Source organism: Rhineura floridana, chromosome 3 (assembly GCF_030035675.1).
Source record: "Rhineura floridana isolate rRhiFlo1 chromosome 3, rRhiFlo1.hap2, whole genome shotgun sequence".
Classification (NCBI taxonomy): Eukaryota; Metazoa; Chordata; class Lepidosauria; order Squamata; family Rhineuridae; genus Rhineura; species Rhineura floridana.
In genome coordinates this window covers 187040851-187065032 of record NC_084482.1, presented here as the reverse complement: position 1 = coordinate 187065032, position 24182 = coordinate 187040851, and the positions used below count along the sequence as shown (strand labels likewise).

Below are 24182 nucleotides of genomic sequence, written 5' to 3'. Positions count from 1 at the left end.
CGCCAAAGAGTAATGAGCCCGAATAAGGTGCCCTTGATAAGTTAACCCTGGCTGTAGAGTCCATTTGACAGTGACGAAGCCAGAGGGTCCGCCGAGCGACTACCTGAGCTGGCATAGTTCTTGCTCCCAGCTGATTTGCGTCCAAGGTGGCATCAGCCACAAACGCCGCCATCTTGCATAATTTCACCAGTGACCTCCTCAGAGAGACAGGATCGGGATTAGGATCATCTAAGAGGTCATCCAAACACATCATCGCTGCCCTGGAAAAGATGGAGGCTGATGCCGAGGCTCGCATGGAGAAAGCGGCGGCCTCATGGTTTTTGCATAAGGCAAAAGGGATCTAGAGACTAGACTGGAAATCGGCTCGTCTATGCCGGGGACGGCTAGTCTACTTGTAAAATCCGGAGCCAAAGAGTAAAGCTTGTCCGCAAGGGCGTTAAAACGGCGTGTTTGTAATGGGTGAGACCATTCGTCCTTGGCCAGTTTGGCAATAGGATCTGGCACAGGAAGGCAGTGCTCTGCTGGTGTGGGGGATTTCAGGACCCTGGCCCCTTTAATAGCGGGAGTGGTAGCTGCAGGTTGTGTAGATTGGAGACCAAGGATGTTCAATACTCTGCGAGCAAGGGGCTGATAATCAGAGGCATCAAACAGGCGATAAGATCTATCCTCCTCTTGTTCTGACTGATCACTCCACTCGTCTCCTTCAGCTTGCGTAGCAAATGATGGATCCTCCCCACAAGAAATGTCATCAACAAACCTGCCCCTGGCAATGTCAAAAGGGTTTGGAGAGCATGATGGATCTGCCTCATTGCGTGCATAGTGGCTCATATAATCAGGTTGTCTGCAAACACTCCACTGAGGCATGGCAGTGACCTGTGACTGTGACTGCGTTTGAGAGAAGAACGACAGCATGTCTTGCAGTTGCGATATGAACTCCTGAGACAGCTGCAGCCCCGGTGTGGGAGATGGCTGCACTTGTAGAGGCAAAGATATGGGCGGTTCAGCAGGCTGAGAAGATGAATGAGCCCTAGGTGGTAATATGGGAGGAGGATAGCTGGCTGCTGGCTGGTCAGGAAACCCTGCAAAGTCCTCCTCGGAGGATGCGGCTGGAGAATTAGAGATTTGTTAATGGTTCTTGGCCCGCCTCCTCAGAAACCGGGACAGAGACGTAGCGTGCCCGCTTGGTTGTGCTATATGCTTGGTTTTGGCAACCACTTTGGTGTGCTTGTGCTTGGTTGCCTTAGATTGTTTAGGCTTGGTTGCCTGAGCTGTCACTGGCTGTTCCGCCATCATATATTTTCGAGGGGGTTCAGTACACGACCACGGATGGGGCAGAATGTACAGACCCAACAGGCTCAGTACACGGCCACAGATGGCGCAGAATGCACCGGCTCAGATGGCTAAGTATACGCCCGCGGATGGGGGAGAATATACAGTTCCAAACAGCCTTAGTACACGGCCACAGATGGGGCAGAATGTATAATTTCGAACAGCCTTGGTACACGGCCACGGATGGGGCAGAATGTACAGTTCCAAACAGGCTTGGTACGTTGCCACGGATGCGGCAGAATGTACAATTTCAAACAGCCTTGGTACACGGCCATGGATGGGGCAGAATGTACAGTTCCTAACAGGCTTGGTACATGGCCACAGATGGGGCAGAATGTACAGTTCCTAACAGCTTCAGTAGTCAGCCTCAGTCAGCAGTTTGAGTTGAGAGACCTGTGTTCTACTCTGCAGCACACACACAGAAACTGACAAAAAGGCCTTGAAAAGAATCCTCTATTATTGTACTCTGCAGCACACACACAGAAACTGACAAAAAAGGCCTTGAAAAGAATCCTTTACTGTTGTAAGGGTTAAACAGAAAGGGCGGGAAAAGGGGGAACAAATAAAATGGCACCCGCTAAAAGAGCGGGAAAATAAGCCAATCAGAAAAGTGTAGGGACGAGGAAGAAGCAATGGCGGTCACTGAAGAACACCAGTGAGCTGAAACAGGGCCGACCGAAAACACTGCTGCAGCAGAGCGGCGGCAAAATAAGCTCTACAGCCGTAGGGCTGAAGGACACAATCGCAGCTTTAAGGGCCAGCAGTGAAAATCACTGCCGAGGAGGCAGAATGGCCTGCGAAATCCCTACAGTTGTTGAGACAGTTGCAGCTAGCAAGGGGGGGGGCAATCGGCAAAGAAAGCTGCAAAACGGGAAGGAGCCGCAGCCACAGGCTCCTGAGGTCAGTCGCGGCGAGATTTAAAATGCCGCAGAACGAGCCGGGGAGGGAGGGAGACGGAGCAGCACAACTAAATAAAGGGCCACTGGAAAGGCAAAAAGAGCCGCAGCTGCAGGCTCCTGGGGAGGAAAGACCAAGGGAGCCGCCGCAAAAGTAGGCGGCAATCTATAAAATACACGAGACAGCAGAGGCGCAGAGCAGGAAGCTTCAGCCGCAAGCTCCTGGATTAAGGCTGCGTCCGCCGCCTGAGGAAGGGAGAGCCGCAGCCGCGGTCTCCCAGTAAGTCGCCGTTCAGGCAGGGACTGAGGAAACAAGGGCGAAGAGCAACCCCCCAAAGAAATTCCCCAGGACAATAAAAAACAAAGACAGAAAAAGAACAATCAGTCCCATACACACTAAATTAAATAACAGAGATACACAAAACTTATCTACGCTATCTTATACTCCAACTTGCACGGACGAAAGGCAAGAATGAACTGGAGATTGGGAGGGGCCTGATGCCCCTAGTCTTGACTTCAAAACATTCTTGCCTTTGGACAATAGGTGGAGCTATGTTACCCGCTTGATGGCAGTCCTCCTGTGGAAAATAGGAACTTTTATTATAGATAAAACCCGACGCGTTTCAGCCTATTATCTGCAGGCTTTCATCAGGGGATAATGGCTTACAAGATTATAAGACCAGCAAATCGCTTTCTGTACTGTGTCAAAGTCAAATGTCTCATTCATCTGACTTTGACACAGTACAGAAAGCGATTTGCTGGTCTTATAATCTTATAAGCCATTATCCCCTGATGAAAGCCTGCAGATAATAGGCTGAAACGCGTTGGGTTTTATCTATAATAAAAGTTCCTATTTTCCAGCATCTTGGTCTTTGACCCCTTTTTTGGTTTCTCTTTTGGATGCTAGCCACCCCCTGCTTTTTACAAGCTATATGACCACCTTGTCTATGGACTTCAACTGTGTTGAATGCTTGATATGGGCACGGTACTGGGAATATATGGATCTAGAACAGGGATGTGGAGCCTGTGGCCCTCCAGATACTGTTGGTCAAGTCTCATCATCCCTTACAATTGGCCATGCCGAATGGGATGGATGGGAGTTGGAATCACATCTGCAGGGACATATCCCTGAGCTAGAAGGAAGAAGGGGCATAAGTAACATAATAGGATCTGTATCTGGGATGCCTGTACAATATAAATTGTATATTCTGCACAGCAAGACATTTAACTGACCAAAAAGTGTCATAAGAATTTGATAGCTTAGAGTGGCTTCCTCTAAAACAACATACACACCATTTTAAAGCTCTCAATTTATAACAGACTATTTAGCACATAAATTGAGTGTGTGGGGATCTTAACTGTTAAGAAAGGTACAAAGTATTGTCATCTTATTTGCAATCAGCTAATTTGTTGTTCCATAACTAACTGTAGCTGTAACGAGAGTAAACAGTGGGGAAGGGAGTAAAACCACATGAGGGTGAAGAATCAATTTGATGGACATAAATATAGTCCCTAAAATAGCCTGGGGGTTTGGTATATGACACTACCTTACTGTTAGCCTTCAATCATGTCACTTATTATTTTTCTGGATGGCTGCAGCAACACTATGAAGTGTAGAGACGAATGGTCTCACGAGTTCGCCTGCAGATTGCTATTGAAAATCTGTCTATTTTCCTCTCCGGGATTTCAGCCCTTTAAACTGAACCTGTATTGGTAATTCAGTTTTCAAAAGTTTCCCTGTGATTACAATAAACGCGCCCTCTTTCTGCTTGGCTGTTTGAGCTATCACCATCTGTAATGAAACTATCAATTCATATTTCCCCCCAAGGAACCCCAGTATGATAGCAACTGGAAGACTAATTAAACAGAAGAGTACAACTAACTGAAAAACAAGAACAAAAGAGCTGGTACTGAATCAGACCATCAGACTATCCATGCCAGTGCCCTCTGTACATGCGCAGTATGAGCAGCTATCCAAGACAAAATAACCAGGTCAGAGGTAGCCAATGTGGTGCTCTTCTAGATATTGTAGGACTACAGCTTCCACCAGCATCAGCTAGCATGGCCAATAGTCAGGGATGATGGCAGTTGTAGTATAAGAACATCTGGAAGCCTCCATGTTGCTATCCCTAAACTAGGGAGAGTTCTGTGGAATTTCATGGAAGAGGAGGGGGTTGGGTATATTCATCCCTCTTCTTTCTTCCCTTTTCATAGTGTGATTAAGAAAGCATTTAGAACTGATAAAGATTGAAACTGTTCACAGTTCACATAAAGGAAAAAAAGACTCATCCTGCTGATGGTATTGCTCATCTCTTAAACCATAAAAGGATGAACAGTCATGGTTTTAATTAATGAAGACCACATGGGGAAAAAATCCTACAGGAGTGAGCAGCTGAGTAAATTTGCATATTTTCACTGCATGTGAAATCTTAAGTGCAATGGACCAGATAGTCCATCTGGTCCAACCCCAGCAGGCTTCCCACAAATACACTCTCCTCAGATTAATTCACAACCACAAGATGTATTACATGATAGTACTTGCAGAGCAGATGGCCCCAAGTGGCTCAAACAAGTCAAGTCATGTCACGTGCCACAGAAATGGCCAAATAAAATAAAATAAAATCCTGTTTGGGCTTTCCACTAATCAACAAGCTAGAGAAAAGTTCCTTCCCAGCCAAGAATATGGTATTCAGTCAGATGGCGAATAGCTTTTCCTTCATGCTCACAAAGTCGCTCATAAAGAGAGCAGGGCATATATCTACCCACTTGGCATCCCATTTTCAGTCATCACTGTTCCAAAAGCCCCAATGGTACAGAAAAGTCTCCAAGATCTGACCCCAGAAGACTTCAACAGAGGTAAAGCAAAAATCTGAGATAATTTTCATAACTTTTATCTTGAAGCTAAACATCATTTGTTTCTGCAACTGTTTCAGGGAGCTTTCCCCAGACATTTCCACCCCAGTCTTGATTTACAAGCTATATTTATTATTGGCCAATTGGTATTCATTAGTCCTTCTACCCACATTCTTCTTTCACTGTCATCTTTGTAACAAATGTCAAACTACAATTGGACAGATTGCACTTATTACAAAGATTTTTTTATACGATTACCCCAAATGTTCTAAATGTATGTCAGTCCTTGACAAATCTTGACATGTGGATTGACAAACCATGATAGATAAAAAAAGATAGTTTAGAGAAGCCTTGTCTCTATATTTTCTATCCTCAATATCTTTGCTAGAATTTTGTTTGAATTTGACTTGGCAAGCAACTTACATTTAACCCCTACCTAGACTTATAATGCTTCACAGGCCACATGCAGTCTATGGTTTATAATGCTGCCAATTCTTGATCTTAGCATGCAATCCTAACCTCATTTACCTAGGAGTAAGTGCCACTGAATTCAGTAAGCCTTATTTCTGATTAGACATGGTAGGACTGCACTGTTAGTCAGTAGCTACTGATTGCTCCATTTGCTTTAGATTTATCTTGCTCTTTTGTGACCTTGATTTATTATTGGTTTATTTATTCTTTATCTTTGCTTTATGGATTTTTCTTGCTCTGCCCCACATTGTGCCAATGAGTTCAAATAAGTTGCTCCAAGTACCTATCAACAGGTGAAAGTGGTTATACAAGGATACAGAACCTGCAATGTCCCCTTACTTAAACAAGATATATAGAAAACCTTAATATTTTAAGGTATCCTCCAAAACACTTACAGGAATTTGGACTATTAGATTTGAATTCTCCTGTGGGATTTCTTTGAGGGATTTTCTACTTATGGAAGTTCTTAATGGACTGGTTGATGTACCCTTTGATATAACAGATGTTTCCTTGACGGATTCAGGTATGTTTCCTGTTGGGGACAAGCAGGAAGTTGGCAACAGATTTCTTTGACCTTTATCTGCTTTTCTGGTCATCACAAGTGAATCTTCTGTAGTTAGTGGTAGTGCTTCATCACTGGCGTGTTTTGCATATCCTTTGCTTTCCCAGTTCTCAGGACTTCTGGATGTCATTTTGAGTGGGATATCTTTAGAAACTGCAAGTTCAGATGACTCCAGTATTAAGTGGCTGGTCTGACGATGCGGAGCCTCTTGCATAAATTCACTATCACTATCATCCTAGAGTAGAGAAACATAACAAAATAAAATGTTATTTTAAGTACTAATTTAAAGTACACCCATCATCTCTGAACGTTCTTCAGCCTCTTTGGAATGGCATCCAAATCCTGCCTGTTTGTATGATAGTGGGGAACTTCAAAACTAATTTTTTACGAAGGGAAAAAATGTACCTCAGGAAAAACAGAGATATGCAAAACTGACATCTGAATGCCAAACATGAAACCATAGATTATCCCCATTTCTCATTATTTATTTATTTATTATATTTCTATACCGCCCAATAGCCGAAGCTCTCTGGGTGGTTTACAGCATAAACATAGATGCAGAGTTAATTTATATTGGCATGCAGGGTTTTTTCCTGTGAGGAACTCCTTGCTTTTGGAACTTCTTACCTATTACTTGTTGACATCCAGATATTAATTAAATTTCCTCCCAGGAAATTGCCCAGGGTGGCAAACAAACGGAACACTAAAAACATATTAAAAACATATTAAAAGCAAAATATCTTCCAAATATCTTAAAAACAGAACATTTTTAAAACCTTTTAACAAATATTTAAAAACATCTCTAGAATATTTTAATAGAAATTGCTGTTGGAATTGTTCTTTGGCAGTTTTGGGTGGCAGATGCTATTTTATTCTGTTAAATTGGTATATTCTTATTTGAATAGATCAGCTGTCTTAGAAGAACCTATTTCAATCTCAGAATTGTTCTCATGATTAAAGATTTCCTCTAATGGTAAAACACCCTGAAAGTGAGAAAAAGGGCCAGTTTGGGGGTTACTAAGGTATAACAAGAGTAAAGCCTTCAGCTACTGAAATACCACTGCAAGAAGTGTTTTCTATTTCATAGGACATGTAGTATTTGACACATTCTAATAAGGAAGTTTTCACTTTACACAAATCTGAAGGGTAAACATCTGTGAACCAAATAAGGAAGCAGCAGCTGTGTTCAGCAAAAGCCCTTAATTGCTGTACATTTACATGGCACTATCTAGACAAAATAATGAGTTACCTTGGACTGTAAAAGGTGCAACTTGAAGGCGATCACTTGCAGCATGTTCTTAACAGAAGGCTGTGCTTCCTCACTATGCATGTTAACTCAGAATTAAGTCCATTGTCTCGGACACTTCCGGGAAGGGTGACTTAGCCTGTGCCTGCTTTTGAGACGGGCTCCTGCCTCAAAAGAAGCTTATTCAGATATATCAGTCAGTTTTTTCTTTTTTTTTTTGACTGATTAAACTTCTCCCGGGTAGGGAGAAACGAAGAGATTAACCTCAAAGCCTATTTTTGTTGGGACGACCAGATCTCATTAATTTATGGGACGAGGTCCAGCCGACGAAGGTGGGACGGATTTTCAACAGCAAGCTCTATCTGTTAAAGCGAACGTTCATCTTATCTTCTAAGAGAGAACGCACTAACAGGCAAGCACCCTTCTTTCTATATTTTTCTTTTACTTGACTTAAATTGTTGCTGTTTAAAAGAGATTTGCCAGATTGATCAGTTTTTGACATCTCACTGGGGAGCCATAACTTCTCTCTGCTACGCACTAATTAATAGCTTATCTCTGTTTTTGTTGCAAAAAGCTGTCCTGGATTTGCATTCTAAAGATATACACAGAAGAGGGATTTCTATTCCAGATTTTTATTTTGAAAAATATTATACTGTTTTGAGACTACTCTCTTTTTGGTCTATTTTATTTTGACGAATCTGTTTCTTGACGATTGCCATTAATTGTTTCGATCCTGGGAACTGCATTTTGTTTACTTAACTATTGGAGAGATAAGGCTGTCTGCTCTGTTTATACTGTGATGTCACCAAGTTTGGAGTATTAACCCAATTGTTGCTGAAATAAGAAGTGGTTTTCCTATATTTTTCTTTTAAAATGGCAATTAAGAAAGTGGCTGAAAATCTGGAAATAACTATGTTTCAGAAAATAATGGATGAGATTGAGATAATGAAAATTGAATTGAGTAAAATGAAGCAGGAGATTAAAGATATAAGGGTCCCTGTGAGAGAGGTGACCCTGGAAGGGGTCCCTGTGAGAGAGGAGACCCCGGAGATTGGAACAGGGGTCCCTGTGAGAGAGGTGACCCTGGAGACTGGAATAGGGGTCCCTGTGAGAGAGGAGATCCCGGAGATTGGAACCAACGTGGAACAGGAACAAGATTTGGAGTCTATGGACTTTAGAAATAAAATCTATTGTTTGGAACTCAATGTTATCTCTGAAGAAATGAATGAAGATTCTAGAGATAAAGTTATCAATGGCATGGATAATCTTCTGGACTGGAATGATGTGATGGAGCCCAATATAGAGAAAATCTATGGAATTAACTGCAGCCATGTGACAATGGAAAAACCTTTAAGAGATGACCCAGTGTATTTTGAAAAAAAGAACAGAGATATGATTTTACAGCAGTATTTCAGCAACTTATTCAGAATGGATGGCAAGAAAATATTTGGGATAGAGGTAATCCCCATCAGACTCTTACTATATGACTATGGCTTTGACAGCAAGATTATTATGGAATACTGATAATGGAAGATTGGATATTGAAATTACTGGACTTAACAAGACTACTGAAGATGGAAGATGGAAAATGGAACTAATAGAGATAATAGAACAATGGCTACTGAAATTATTGAACCTAACAGATTCTGATGTGATGGATTAATTGAAATGTTTATTTTGACTATGGTTATGACAATAAGATTATCATAATTAGTAATGAGATGGATTAATCGATATGCTTATCTGGAAAAAAAAATTGATAGATATATTTCTTAAAGAATTGAAACCTCTCTTTGACTTTTTGTGGAAAGAATAAAGTAATGTTTATGAGATTTGATGATTAAGTAAGATAACTACTGGAGGAAAGTGATTTTATAATATGACTTAAGAGACAGGATTGTTATATATTATAGACTTATAACTGATTTGATCTTTGACAAATGGGAAGTCAATATTTTACTCTTTATTTTTTATTTTTGTTTTTTTTTTTCTTTTTTTCTTTTTGTTTAACTATTTTTGATTTTGTTTTTTGTCTTTGAATGTTTTATGATTTTGTCTTGTATGTTTTATGAAAATCTGAATAAAAATTATTGAAAAAAAAAAAAAGAATTAAGTCCATTGTCTCTAATGGGGCTTATTCCATAGTGTTTAGGACGGCAGTCTCAGTTATAACCTAACTTTTTACTGTTTATCTTTTGAAGCGATGTGAGGCTTACAGTTCAGTGAACCAAATGAAACAGTACCTTTTAACAAAATAAAAATATAGATTGTTCTATTAATATTTCTTTTAAAAGTATTTCCAATTAAGATTGGGTACACTTTTTTTTAAAGTCCACACCCACACAGATATTTATTCTGCTTTAAACAGTCATGGTTTAAAGAATTCTGGGAAGTGTAGTTTGCAAAGGGTGCTGAGAATTGGTAGGAGACTGTTATTCCCCTCACAAAGCTCTAAGTCAAAGTCAAAGTCATCTTTATTTGCGGTCATAGACCTGTCCTATTGAAGGCGTAAGGTACAGCACAATATAATTTAAAACAGAGCTAAAAACGGTACATTTTGTCCTTCTATTATAAAACAGGTTAAGTCGACAGAAGTTCAGAACGTTTCAATTGCGCAGCGTATATAAATTTAGCAACATTCATAGTAATTTGTTTATTAGATCCTGATATTAGATAGCGCAACTTATTTCCAGGAGCCATCTGAGTGATACTTTCCATTATCTTAAATAAAAATTTAAATCGTATAAAATCATAAACAGGGCAGTCAAACATGATATGAAAAAGCGTTTCAATATTACCCTTCTCACAAGGGCACAAACGTTGCTCATATGGGATTCCTTGGTATCTCCCTAAAAGAAGTGATGAATGAAGGGAGTTAAATCTGGCTCTTGTGAAGGCCAGGCGCAATTTAGGAAGTATGAGAAAATCCAAATACGGAGCATAATGGTGGGGTCAAAGATTAATTGAAAGTGGATGGGAGAACATCTTTTTGTGGCCATTGTGGTGTTAATTTGGAAATCTATGTCCTTAAGACGAGTTTGAATTGCAAGTTTAGCCGAATTTAGGGATTGTGACGATAGGTATTCAAATGATAGGCCTAAGGAGGAGAATTTACTCCCAAAGTTGTTGTTCCAACTTGATATAAACAAATCACTCCAGAGGTAAGTTAAATAACCCAAAGGTGGTTCGTAAGATACTCTGGCCCAATAATTGGAGGCTAACATCCACGCTTGGCATTCGATAGAGGAAATGCCACCTTCTAGTCTAAGGACAGCTGCCGGGCCGCATCTGGGTACACCCATTAGATGACATAAGAAGGTGGAAAGAACTGCTTCTATTGAGGAATTAAATGCATGAATCCAAATTGGTATACCATATAACAACTGAGGAATAATTTTTATTTGAAAAACCTTAATGGCTGCGGGCACATACCTTCCCCCTTTATAAAAGAAGTAACGGAGAAGGTTTTTAACTGAGTTTCGGGCTTTAGCAACGGCAGCCCTTATATGTGTTGCCCAGTTCAGGGTTGAGGGAAAGGTAATACCAAGATATTTATACTGCGAGATGAGGGCAATTTGTTGGCCGTTTACTATCCAAGTACCTGACATTTTACGCCTCGCAAACACTAATATTTTTGTTTTTGAATAGTTTATTGTTAAATGATTCTGGGAACAGTAGGTCATAAAGGCTCGTAACAAGCGTTTAAGTCCCACCTTAGAGAGGGAAAGGAGAGCAGCAGCAGTAGCATCGGCATGAAGAAGAAGAGGGCAGGAATGTACCCCGACTTTTGGGGAATGATAGTCATTAGACACACAGTGTGTGTTTAAATCGTTCAGATATAAATTGAACAGATAGGGAGCCAAAGTACATCCCTGTCTTACTCCTTTGGTGGTGGGGATTGGATTTGATAGAGCCCCCTCATGTCCGCAGCGAACCTGCAGTGAGGTATGTTGGTGTAAATTATATATTAAAAAGAGAAGCCTTTTATCAATTCGTAATTGAGCCAATTTTTTCCAAAGGTGATCTCTTGAAATGGAGTCAAATGGAGATTTTAAGTCCACAAATGCTACGTAAAGCCCATTTCCTCTGTGTTTCATGTATTTTTCAGCGAGGAAATTTAGCAATAGGCAATGGTCAAGGACAGAGCTTCCTTTTCTAAATCCTGCCTGTTCACCTCCTAATACGTTGTTTTCTTCCATCCAGATGTATAGTTTTGATTTTAGGTGGGAAGCATAAAGTTTGCCGATAACAGAAAGTAAACTAATTGGACGGTAATTTGATGGATCTTCTCTGTCACCTTTTTTATGGATTGGCACAACTATTGCATTCCACCAAACCTTTGTAAAATGGCCTGTGTTATTGATTTTTGTGAAGATACTGGCTAATAATGGGGCCCACCAATCCGGAAAATTGATCAAGAGTTCCGGTGGAATGTTATCTGGGCTGGGGGCTTTGGAGGGTTTTAACCCCACTATCAACTCCATTATCTCCCCTTGAGTGACTGGAGGCCATTGAGGGTGGTCAGAGAAGTCAGGTGGTAAATTGGGGTTTTGGGAGTTGTATCGGTCCTCTTCATAAGCACAAAGCTCTAGTTCCCAGAATTCTCTGGGAAGAGGGGCTGACTGTTAAACCACTCTGGCCACTGGAGCTGTCAGGGGACTAGGAGTCTCCTAATAACACCCAGCACTTTTCACAAACTACACTTCCCAGGATTCTTTGGGGGAAACCATGACTGTTTACAGTGGAATAAATGTCTGGTCTGGATGTGGCCTCAGTTACTTCCAAATATTGTGTTGAGATGCAGGGAAGGCCAGAAAGCTATTTTAATAATAACAGCTCAACCCTGCTCATGCCTCTGTCTCATCTATTACTCTCCTGCTCAAGCAACCTTTTTCTATAATAAAAGGTGGATGAAGCAACTCACTGTGGAGAGGTAAGGCACAGGAGTACCCCCAATTTAAAAGTGAATGGGGTGGACATATGAATGATGATCCACATTTAGTTTGGTTCTCATTTTCTATTAATATAATTTCACTAATAAAAAAATCATAAAAGTCAAGTGATATATTGGTTAGTGTGTCAGACTAGCACCAGAGAGATAAGAATTCAAATACATGGTACAATCACTGTCTCTTGTGGTTACTGTGAGGTTAAAATTGGGGGGGTGGTACGTTACACACTGCCTCATCCTTCAAGGAACAGTAGGATAAAAAAAATTGAACAAATAAATAAGATTTTCCCCCTCACCCTGATTTCTGCCTACTTTTTAAAAAACTATTTTAAAAAATCCCCATTTTTTGTACATCAGGCCTCATAAACCTTTGCTTCCTCCCCCCCGAACTGCATCTTCCCCTCCCTAACTTCATATCCTTATACATGAGATACATTCCTCATGGAGAGTAGCATCATTTCCATAAGCAGAGATTTCATTAGGACCTCTATTTTTATACCTACACACACTTTCATTTACCATACAAGTAAATACTTTAACATATGCACATATAATTTGGCAGATTTTATATATATCAATAGCATACTGTATTTTGTAATATCACATTTTAGCTGACCTTTACCCCACACTACCCACCAATGCACATTTCAATTTCTACATCTCTCCCTCGTATATTTTTTTTAAAAAATTCAATCATGCAATAGTGCCAAGAACTTCAATAAAGTATGTCTGATTAACTGTAGCATGGCATATGCACACTGAAGAGACTGATTTCCCTAAGGAGATAGCTTTTCTATTGCAGTACCACATTCCTTGAAAGGAGATGCAGATGGGTATTTGGACAATAATTTCTGGATACAGAAAACCGATTGCTCTTGTTGAGTTGTAATTTTTAAAAAGATCATTCTTGAGAGCCCACTTTGGAGCAGATGGAACCTAGTCCTTTTGTATTCAGATTTTAAATGGTGAGAAGCCAGAGTTAACATGCTTTGTAGAGAGAACCATCTTATTAATTTAAACGTGAATGAGAAGAGGAGCAGGAAGAGCTTCATAAGATGAGGACTACAGTACTGCACAATCATGAGAATGTACATTTTTATGTGATTTATTTAGCAATAACTCCAATAAAAATGCAGGCCAAATTATACGACTGACCCCACCAGCAAAGCAAAATGATCAGATCTGGCTCAAATGAAGTATAAGACAGTATGAGGTGGAGTTGGGGAGAAGAAAGGCAAAGGCATTCTGTAGCTAGCAAGATTTCCTAGTTGCTCATGCCAGTGAGCAAGCCTCACACAGAAGCTTTTATAGAAATCAAGGAGTACCATCTGAACTGCTCTGGCCTACAGATATGAAGAGCTGAATAGATGTTGCATGTTCCCCTGTAGTTCTCTCCTTTGCCAAAGGTGGATGGTAGTATGCAGGACAAATAAAGAGGGATCCATGGTATAGCTTGTTCTGAACATCTTAACAATACAAAATAGTCTTAGCTATTCATCAAAAGAGGCAGGATCATCTTTAGTCTAGCCCCCGTAGGCTACAACAAGAGAGTTAGCCCTGTGGAACTTAGGTTTGTTAGCACAGAAAGCTAAAGCACAACAAATAATAAATAAAATAATACATAATAAATAAATGTCAAGGCAGTGCAGCAGCCTCTCACCCTGAGAACCTGGGGAAAGTCAGAATACAGGCAAAACAATCTGTTGAGAAACATAAATAGAGAAAACCCTTTCAGTCTGTAAATAGAATCCGAACATATAACAACCGTGTCTGTGAAAAACTGAAGGTAAGAAGAAGAAACTTTAACAGCTGATATTTAACTAACAGGTTTACTGTAGATTTGCAAAACATAACTTAATGGGGATCATTTTAATTGCAACACTGTGGGGGTTTATTCTGGTGAGGATGCGTTTGTAAAAGGTAAGGAAGAACCCAGAAACCAGCAGAACACAGAAACACAATTCCATGAAAAGTGGGATATCTAAGGTCTTTGTCCGAGTGGACATGGACTTTATGCATACGTAAAAGGACCAGAAAGTTTTCCACCATGGTCTTAATGTCTTTCACATCTCTCTCATTTTATTTATTTATTTATTTCCTGCCGTTTCTCCTAGCAGGAGCCCAGGGCACTTAAAAAAAAGCACTAAAAACACTTTAAAAAAAATCATAAAAACAGACTTTAAAATATATTAAAACACAACAACCATTAAAACATTCTAAAACAAAACATCTTTAAAAACATTTTTTAAAAAGCTTTAAAATATTTTTAAAAAGCTTTAAAAATATATTAAAAAGCAATTCCAACACAGATGTAGACCTGGATAAGGTCTCTACTTAAAAGGCTTGTTGAAAGAGGAAGGTCTTAGTAGGCACCAGAAAGATAACAGAGATGGTGTCTGTCTAACATTTAAGGGGAGGGAATTCCAAAGGGTTGGTGCCACTACACTAAAGGTCTGTTTCCTATGTTGTGCAGAATGGACCTCCTGATAAGATGGTATCTGGAGGAGGCCCTCACCTGCAGAGCTCAGTGATCTACTGGATATATAAGGGTAAGATGGTCTTTCAAGTATCCTGGTCCCAAGCTATATAGGGACTAGTGCCTTGAATTTAGCCTGATAGCTGATAGGTAGCCACTGCAATTCTTTCAGTAGTGGAGTGACATGTTGGCAATAACTTGCTCCAGTAAGCATTCTTGCTGCTGTATTTTGCACCAACTGCAGCTTCTGGACCAACTTCAAGGGTAGCCCCACATAGAGCACATTATAGTAATCCAACCTGGAGGTTACCACTGCATGGACAACAGTGGTCAGGCTATCCCTGTCCAGAAACGGCCACAGCTGTCTTACCATCCAAAGCTGGTAAAAGGCACTCCTAGCCACTGAGGTCACCTGGGCGTCCAGCAACAAAGATGGATCCAGGAGCACCCCAGACTCCCCCTGTCCTTCTCCTGATAAAGATCATCCATCAGGGCGACCAAGGCAGATTCAGTCCCATAACCAGGCCTGAACCCAGAATGGAATAGGTCAAGATAATCTGTTTCATCCAAGAGTAGTTGCAATTGCTGTGCCACAACCCTCTCAATTACCTTCCCTAAGAAGGTGGTATTTGTGACCAGACGGTAGTTGTCACAAACCAATGGTCCAGGGGGAGCTTTTTCAGGAGTGGTCAAATCACTGCCTCTTTCAGGGTGGCTGGAACCACTCCCTCCTGCATTGATGCATTGACCACATCCTGGATCAATTCGGTCAAACCCCCTAAGCAAACTTTAATAAGCCAAGAAGGGCAAGGTCCAAGCTCATTGCAGAGCTGTGCAAGGGCCTAGGGCTGTGCTTCCACTTTCTGTTTCCTTTGCATTGGCATAATGTCCAAAGTGGAGCCTGCACTTTCAGAGGACACTTCCCCTGATGTAAAGTCTTTTGTCCATGTCAATACAGTGGACACATCTGTTCAGTTGGACTGCCCCATTCATTTTAATCGAAGGAAAATATCAAGATAAGCATGTGGGCACATTTTCAAACTCAAAAGTCTAGAGGTCCAACTGCTTACTTTAAAAAAGAAAAGAGAAGCCAATAACGAAGTTGAACTTCAAGGCAGAATTCAGATGCCTCCTGGACTGGCCCCTAAACAAAGATCTGCTATCACTCTCTTCATCTTTCTTTGAGTTCCTGTTAGTGTATACAAGAATGTGAATTTTGCAACTGATTTAAAGTGTTGCAAAAAGATTTCTCATGTCTAAGGGGGTATCCACAATGCATATCCATTCAGGTTTTACTTTTATGTAGGAAATAAAGTAAACCAAGGTAAATGTCAAATGGGAAAGAACAAAAAGTGTCAAATATCTATAAGAAGAAACATCATCATAATGCAGTCCTTAATGCTGTTTTCCTAATTAGTAACTGGTCTTATCTTTCCAGATAATAGACACAGAAAGAAAATCTCCACACTAGAGAAGAGTTCCAAAAACAGAGACCATATGGTACAAATGACCATGATTGTACAGGATTCATTACACCAACTTTAATTGGCTTAACCCTGAAATCCTAAAATCATAATGAAAATAATGAAACCTGACAGGTATAAGGTAAAAAAATATCCAAGAGATACTGGAAGATAGGAATTCAGTCTGGTTATGTTTAGGAAGCAAAATGCAATTTTCTGAGGGGAATGGAGCCATATTTTTGCAAAATTTTCATCTTTCTAGCAGCAATAACTTTCTTCTACTTCTATAGTGGAAAGAGATTTAAATGATAAAAAATGATTTCCATAATTAAAAAAGGAAGAGTCTGGAATGTTAATAAAGGCAGAGACAGTGGTTGTCATAACAACGTGATGCAAAGACTGACTGACATGACAATCTGCTGAATTTTTGTAATTATAGCGGCAGCTGATGTTTCCAGTTCAGTTATTGGTTGTTTTTCAGTCAGAGCTCAATATTTCTCATAATGCCAAAGCTGCAAAACCCTTAATCACATTCATGTAGGTGCCACCCATTTTTTTTAAAGAGGTGAAAGTCTAGGCTACTGGCATTTTTAAAAAAACACACCACATTAATATTTTTTGGGAGGAGTGTGGTGGGGAAATCACATTCTTCACACGTGATTGCACTGTTCACTTTCATCTGTAATGTATAATGCAAATCTAAAATAGAGGACATGAAGTAGGTGAAATTATACTTGTCTTTAAAGGTTTAGAAAGGAGACTGCACCAACTGACAAGGAAACAAGTAAGAGGCAAAAGCAGAAAAGTCAGCACTGTTAATCAGTTAATCACTAGTACCGCATAAGGGTTGTACAACATCTGAAAATATGAAATGGATTGGCCATTCATGAAAGGTGTTCATCAGAGGTGATAGGCCTTGATAGTCTAAAATACATTTTCAGTATGCATTCGCTCACAGCATCAGTACTGAGACAGTTTGGTAGTTGTATTATGTATGCCACAGAGCAGATCATATTAGACAGAATATACTGGTTGGAAAGGCCAAAACAACAATGTTGGACACAGGTACACAGTTTAGCACAGGAGTAGCTGAATTTGCCTTTGAAATGGTTTTTCTGTCTTGAGATGATTCCCATATATTGAAAATATATAAATTTCATTAAATGTGTTTAACTAAACATAGGTCTATTGTTATTTATACATTTTTATAGAGTGTCTTGATCCAGGTCTTGCCTAATTACTTCCTTGTGTAGAGTCCCTCTATAGAACAGGAATGGCAGGATCCTACCTATATTAGGCTGCATTTATAGAAGTATAGTTTCAAAACGCATGAAGTATTAATTCCCCTCTATTCAGCACTGGTTAGGCCTCATCTTGAATACTGCGTCCAGTTCTGGTCTCCGCACTTCAAGAAGGATGCAGACAAACTGGAACAGGTTCAGAGGAGGGCAACAAGGATGATCAGGGGACTGGAAACAAAACCCTATGAGGAGAGACTGAAAGAACTGGGCATGTTTAGCCTGGAGAAGACTGAGGGGAGATATGATAGCACTCTTCAAGTACATGAAAGGTTGTCACATAGAGGAGGGCCAGGATCTCTTCCCGATTGTCCCAGAGTGCAGGACACGGAATAATGGGCTCAAGTTGCAGGAAGCCAGATTTCGACTGGACATCAGGAAAAATTTCCTAACTGTTAAGAGCCATACAACAATAGAATCAATTACCTAGAGAAGTAGTGGGCTCTCCAACACTGGAGGCATTCAAGAGGAAGCTGGACAGCCATCTGTCGGGAATGCTTTGATTTGGATTCCTGCATTGAACAGGGGGTTGGACTCAATGGCCTCATAGGCCCCTTCCAACTCTACTATTCTATGATACCCTGGATCTCACACATCAGCAAAGCCCCACTGTGGCAGATTCTGAGGGGCACCAATCTGGGAAAGAAAATCCTGCACCTCAGGTCAGTAACTTCTCACTCACAAATAAAATACATGTGACTAAACTTGATTACTTGCTAACTTTTTCTCTTCCATCCCCTGACCCCATCATCTTCCCCATTGATGTCATTTAGATTTTAAGTTCCTCAAGGCAGAAATCTGTTTTTGCTGATGTCACTTAAATGCCAGTCCAACTATCTACAGCAGCAGATTGCATGCTTCTCTCTCTGTCTCTCTCTCACATACAAAATCACTTTTTAAGCTGAAAGGAGCTTCACACGCACAGATCCTATTCATTCATGAGGAAGAATGTCAGATGACATTGCCAACTGCAGATGAGTACAATTATGACAAGCCAACAACAACCAAAGTAACTCACTTCTTCATTGCTCTTGTTTCCATAAAAGTCATCTTCCATTTGAGCTCCTCGCCAAACCCCACTGATCTCTTCTTTTAAATCCACAGAAAAGCTGCAGCTTTCAGATGACAGGTTCAAGGGCTTCCCATGAGGTGCTGATCTAGGTTTTGAGGAATAGGTAAAAATATCCTCATGTTGGTCTTTGGCTGCTTGCCTGTTTTCACAGGCTTGGCCATCACTCAATGCAGAGTTTAAAACATAAGATGTTTCACAATCCATTAGTGATGGATTGCTGGAATCCAGTTGAGAACTTTCTTTATCAGGGAATATCCATTCATCTGCGAATAAGAAAAAATCAACAGTCAGAATGGTAACTGCTTCCATATAAAAATGTCTCTTTAAATAAATTCAATAAGCAAATAACAAGTGTTGCAGGAAATATTATGGAGGTTGTCAAAAGTCATAAAAAGAAGGCATGACATTATTATAGAATATAATTAAATGCCTTACACCAGGGATGAGGAATTTATGGCTGTCCTGGTATTGTTGAACTCTTAATTCCCATCATCCCTAGCCAGCTATAATGAATGTGGTGTTAGTGTTGACTTATGAAGTTCTGCATAACATAGGACTCAGTTATTTGCTGAAGCACTTCCTCTCCAAACAACCAACTTGGACCCTGCAGTCAGCAGGGGAAGTTCTTGTCATCCTGCCGGTGGGCAAAGTCTGCTGTATGGTGACACATGATGAGGCCTTCTCTGTTGTGATGCCTTGACTATGGAAATCCCTTCCCCCTGGAGGCACACATGGTGACAATTGTGTTGACTTCCATCACCAAGTTAAAACACATTTGTTCTCCTGGGCCTTTGGAGGAAATTAGTTGATGCTGCCTAATGTTCCATATTTATTCTTATTCTTCAGCTTTACTCTGTGTTTCATTAAAAATGCTCTAAGTACAGCATATTATTGGCTGTTTTATGCCATATCTTGCTGTATTAAGTTAGAAACCACAATGAGGTTACTGTGTGAGATGTATTCTAGGTCTAGACATCCAGTAAATGAATTAAAAAAAACCCTTCTGTGTGCTAAGCCTCTGCCTCCAATGTTACAATTGCTGGCACTTTTCCCAGGTTTGGCTTGGTACCTCCTGTTCCCATACTCACCTTGTCTTGAGGGTTGTTAATTTTTCACCTCTCCCTCTTTTCTGGATACATTATTTTAGTTAGCCACTTAGATTTTTGTCTAATTAACTAATTGATCAATTAATATGTCACCTTATCTGTAGTACAGTTGACATTCTGAAGTAATTTTAAGGAAGGTCTCTCTCATAATGTGTTAATTTAGTGCTTAGTTTTCAAATGCAAAGATGTATCACTGAACACCAAAGTCAGGATCATTCAGACCATGGTATTCCCGATCTCTATGTATGGATGTAAAAGTTGTGCAGTGAAAAAAGCAGGCAAGAGAAAAATCAACTCATTTGAAATGTGGTGCTGGAGGAGAGCTTTGCACATACCATGGACTGAGAAAAAGACAAATAATTGGGTGTTAGAACAAATTAAACCAGAACTATCACTAGAAGCTAAAATGATGAAACTGAGGTTGTTGTACTTTGGACACATAATGAGAAGACATGATTCACTAGAAAAGACAATAATGCTGGGAAAAACAGAAGGGAGTAGAAAAAGAGGAAGGCCAAACAAGAGATGGATTGATTCCATAAAGGAAGTCACAGACCTGAATTTACAAGATCTGAACAGGGTGGTTCGTGACAGATGCTATTGGAGGTTGCTGATTCATAGGATCGCCATAAGTCGTAATCAACTTGAAGGCACATAACAACAAAGTGCTTAGTTTGGTACACAGTGCTGTAACGTAGGGTTTGGGACCCAAAACTAGCATGGTATTGTATTTTTATGCTAGCAGAATGCTCATTATTGTGACAGGTGAGGTATGAATGATATGACTACATATGTATTGCAAAGACCAGGGGGAGGTTGTGCAGTGAGTCTTTCTGTGCAATGGGCATAGAGATGCCTTGCACCCCAGACAGGCCACTGAGTGTTGGGGATGGTGGTAGAATTTTGCTTTTAATGCAATACTGTGCTGAAATAGGGATCTTTACTTTTAAGCAAGGAATGAATGGCAGCAATTCACATATTGGAGAAAACACAAAGGAGTACTTGGGACACATCACTCAGCTGTGTTTCAAACAATAAAACTTAATTTATATAGAGAATAAAAGAGGTCCTTCTATGTTTATCTGGTGCAATCATCTCTAAGTCCGTTTCAGTGGTTGTATGTTTACCAGATTAGCACTGCTTTCTGTTTCTAGTTGCACCAGTGGCCCTGCCCACTGAGAATCAAACCTGCTCTGATTTCCATAAACAAACCTCTTTCTCTCCACACCCCCATTTTGTATTCTGTTTCTTTGTCATGCTGGAATGAGATGGAAACTTGGATACTGGCTTATCTATATAATTAGAGCCTGATTTCTTAAAAATCAAATGATTTGACTCCCCTTTCAAGAGTAAGCACATGTTCCAACCTCTACTTTCACCCCCCAACTCCCTTGTCTGATTTATATTTGAATCTCTAGACTATAGCTTTGTGCTGGAGAAAGTGTGACATGTAAAAAAAAGGTATGAATATATCAATTTCACCAGATTCCCCTGTAAGCAGGCAGGGCTAATCTTGTTTTAAAACAAACATAAAGCCAATGAAATGGATTTAAAGATTGATTGTGCCAGATAAACACAGGAAGGAGTTTCTTTACTTTCTCGTTGTTGAATTATACTTCACTGTTTGAAATTACGTTAGAGAAAAATGTCAATGTGATTGATTAAGGGGGATCTCAAACAACATCTAGGGAAAAGGAGAACTGCTCAAGTATGCATTACTCCCTTATCTTCATTAGATTTAGCACTGTGTGGCTTGGTCACTAGAGCTTGGAATTCCCTAGTTCCACCAACCAATATTATCCCACCAGCAACATTTCCCCCCTATAATACACTAACATGAAAGTTGCATCATAACAGCAATATGATCTACCACTAATTGAAGGAGGGAGGGGAAGCGAGCTAACAATTATTAAATGGCTAGCACAGGTAGGCTTTGTATGGTATGGTATGGCTATGTATGGTATGTGTGTATGGTATGGTTATGCATAGCACAGGTATGGCTAGCACAGGTAGCACAGAGATTCCCACTGAAAATTGCACCCCAATGCTGAGTCCCAATGCTCCCTCGGTAATGCAGAGTATTTGCAACATTCTGTTCTGCACTGCCCCAACTCATCACTGACCAGTTGCAGCCAGTGGTGAGGACTGGGAGCAGGAATTGAAGAAAGGCATAATGTCATGACATGGGGTAAATCATTACTACACATTACTGAGGAAGAAGAGAGTAGCTTGACATGGTATGTCTGCATTCAGCAACAATCCCACATGTTCTATAATGTGCACCTCAATCTTATTGTAACATATAAATCTAACAAAGGCATAATCCCAAGGAACATGATACAGCAACTCCACAGAAGATAAGGAGGTCTGGGTCTGATCAGTGACTGAATGGGAGACCACTTGGGAACAAGCCATGACTGTCATCAATCAATCAATTTGTTTATTACAGTCATAGACCAGTACATTCATAGAAGAGACAGGATACATTCGTAAGTGAACAAAATAATTGCAAACAACTATCTTAATAAAAACAATAAAAACATATTACAGTAAAATATCAGGTCCATCTGAAGGGAAAAATCCCCCACGTATTACTTGGGCGGCGAAAATATATTTAGCAACAGATAAAATAATATCTCTACTGGAAGCTGACAAAAGGTAAAAAAGTAGGCGATCAGACGGCTTATGTGGGAATTTTTTTATAATAGGGGTTATAAATTTGAGGTGTCCATTAAAATATAATGGACACTCAAAAATGACATGAGAGAGAGTTTCAATGGCGCCCGTACTACAGGGGCATATACGGTTTGCATACGGTATGCCCTGAAATCTTCCTTCTAGTAAAGCAGAGGTTAAGCAGTTAAACCTAGCCTTGGTATAGGCTAGATGATATTTAGGGACTGTGAGGAGTTCCAAGTAGGAGGAGCAAATCAACGGCATATAACTCAGGCCAAAGTGAATGGGGGAGCATGTCGAGGTAGCTGCGGAAAAGGTACGTTGGAAGTCTATATCCCTGAGTTGGGTCCGGATGGAGATTTTGACTGACTCGGGGTCTTGAGACATTAGGTGTTCAAGTGAAAGACCTATGCTCGCAAGGTAAGTAGTAAAAGTTTTGGCCCATTTCGAGATAAAGGGATCTTCCCACAGAAGTGGTAGATAGCCAGAAGAATACTCGAATGACAGTTTAAGCCCGTAGTTTAAGGCTATAGTTCACGCTTGAGTTTCAAGTGAAGCTAGGCCAGATTCTAATCTGAGGGCCGCCGACGGGGCACACCTCGGGACACCAAAGATTTGTCTAAGAAAAAGTGAAAGTACTGCCTCTACGGAAGGGTTATAGGCACCAATCCATAAAGGTGCTCCGTAAAGAAGTTGGGGGATTACTTTGGACCTGAAGACCTTTAAGGCTGCCGGTATATATTGTCCTCCTTTAGTAAAGAAAAACCTTAAGATATCCTTGGCTGAGTTCCGTGCAGTGGAAATGGCCGCACGTATATGAGGAATCCAGGACAATGATGAATGGAACAATATGCCAAGGTATTTAAATTGGGTAACTTGGGCAATTTTTTGGGCGTTGATTGTCCATTCATAAACAGGAGAATGCTTGGCAAAGGCTAAAATCTTAGTTTTAGAAAAATTTATAGTCAATTGACTATCATCATTTCAATGGCAGGATAGGAATGTCAGGCAGAGTACTGAGAAACGCACCTGATTTTTAACAATTATATTCACACCCTTTGCATTACTGAGATAGAGCAGTGGTTTTGCACCATACCCTGTGTACACTTGGCAACGTACAGCCTCTTCCATTCAACAGCTAGAGAAGCAAATGGCTGGGAATGAGGGAGGGGGTGTCTTCTCTATCCCCTCTAGGCAAATACTTTGGGGGTAGGGATATATATTTAATTCAACTGTATTATGAAGTGGAAAAGAAGGTGGCATATAGGACTGTGGAATGATACTTCACAATTATTATATAGTTCAACAGCTGATATGAACTGTAGTCAGCACAGCATCAATACTTGTTTACAAGTGAACAAGAAGAGTGTTCTAGTCCAAACTAAATCCTATTATCTCTCAGCTACAAATTATACTGGAATTCTTCCACTGGAAAAAAAATGTTTCCATATCAATTGTAATGAATAATTTCATGTATCTTCTCGGGAAAAATATGTAAATTATTGTGTAATCACAGTATTGCAGCAAACAAGATAAATACAAGAATGATCACCTAAATGTCTAATTAGTTTCTCTGCAGAGTCAGATTTATGCTGGAGCTTCTAATTGCAGCCGAACGTTTTAATGAAGGTTTCAACATGGCATAAATAAGACTGACAAATGATAAACAATATTCATTCATTTCATTTCTTCCTTTGCCCCAAAACAATTTCCTTTTTGTAATGGTATTGCACACCTGCTATGTGAAGATATGTTTATGTATTCTCTGCCACCAATCAAAAGA

General features: G+C 40.2%; 1 protein-coding gene across 1 annotated transcript in view; it reads right to left on the bottom strand.

Moving 5' to 3' along the window:
• Positions 1-24182, bottom strand: part of CFAP20DC (CFAP20 domain containing) — a 277854-nt gene that overhangs the window by 90783 nt on the left and 162889 nt on the right. The window contains exons 11-12 of the mRNA XM_061622079.1: positions 18564-18880; positions 5945-6346 (exon numbers count right to left, since the gene is read on the bottom strand). Coding sequence (XP_061478063.1) covers positions 5945-6346; positions 18564-18880 — 719 coding nt within the window. The remainder of the gene's footprint in view (positions 1-5944; positions 6347-18563; positions 18881-24182) is intronic.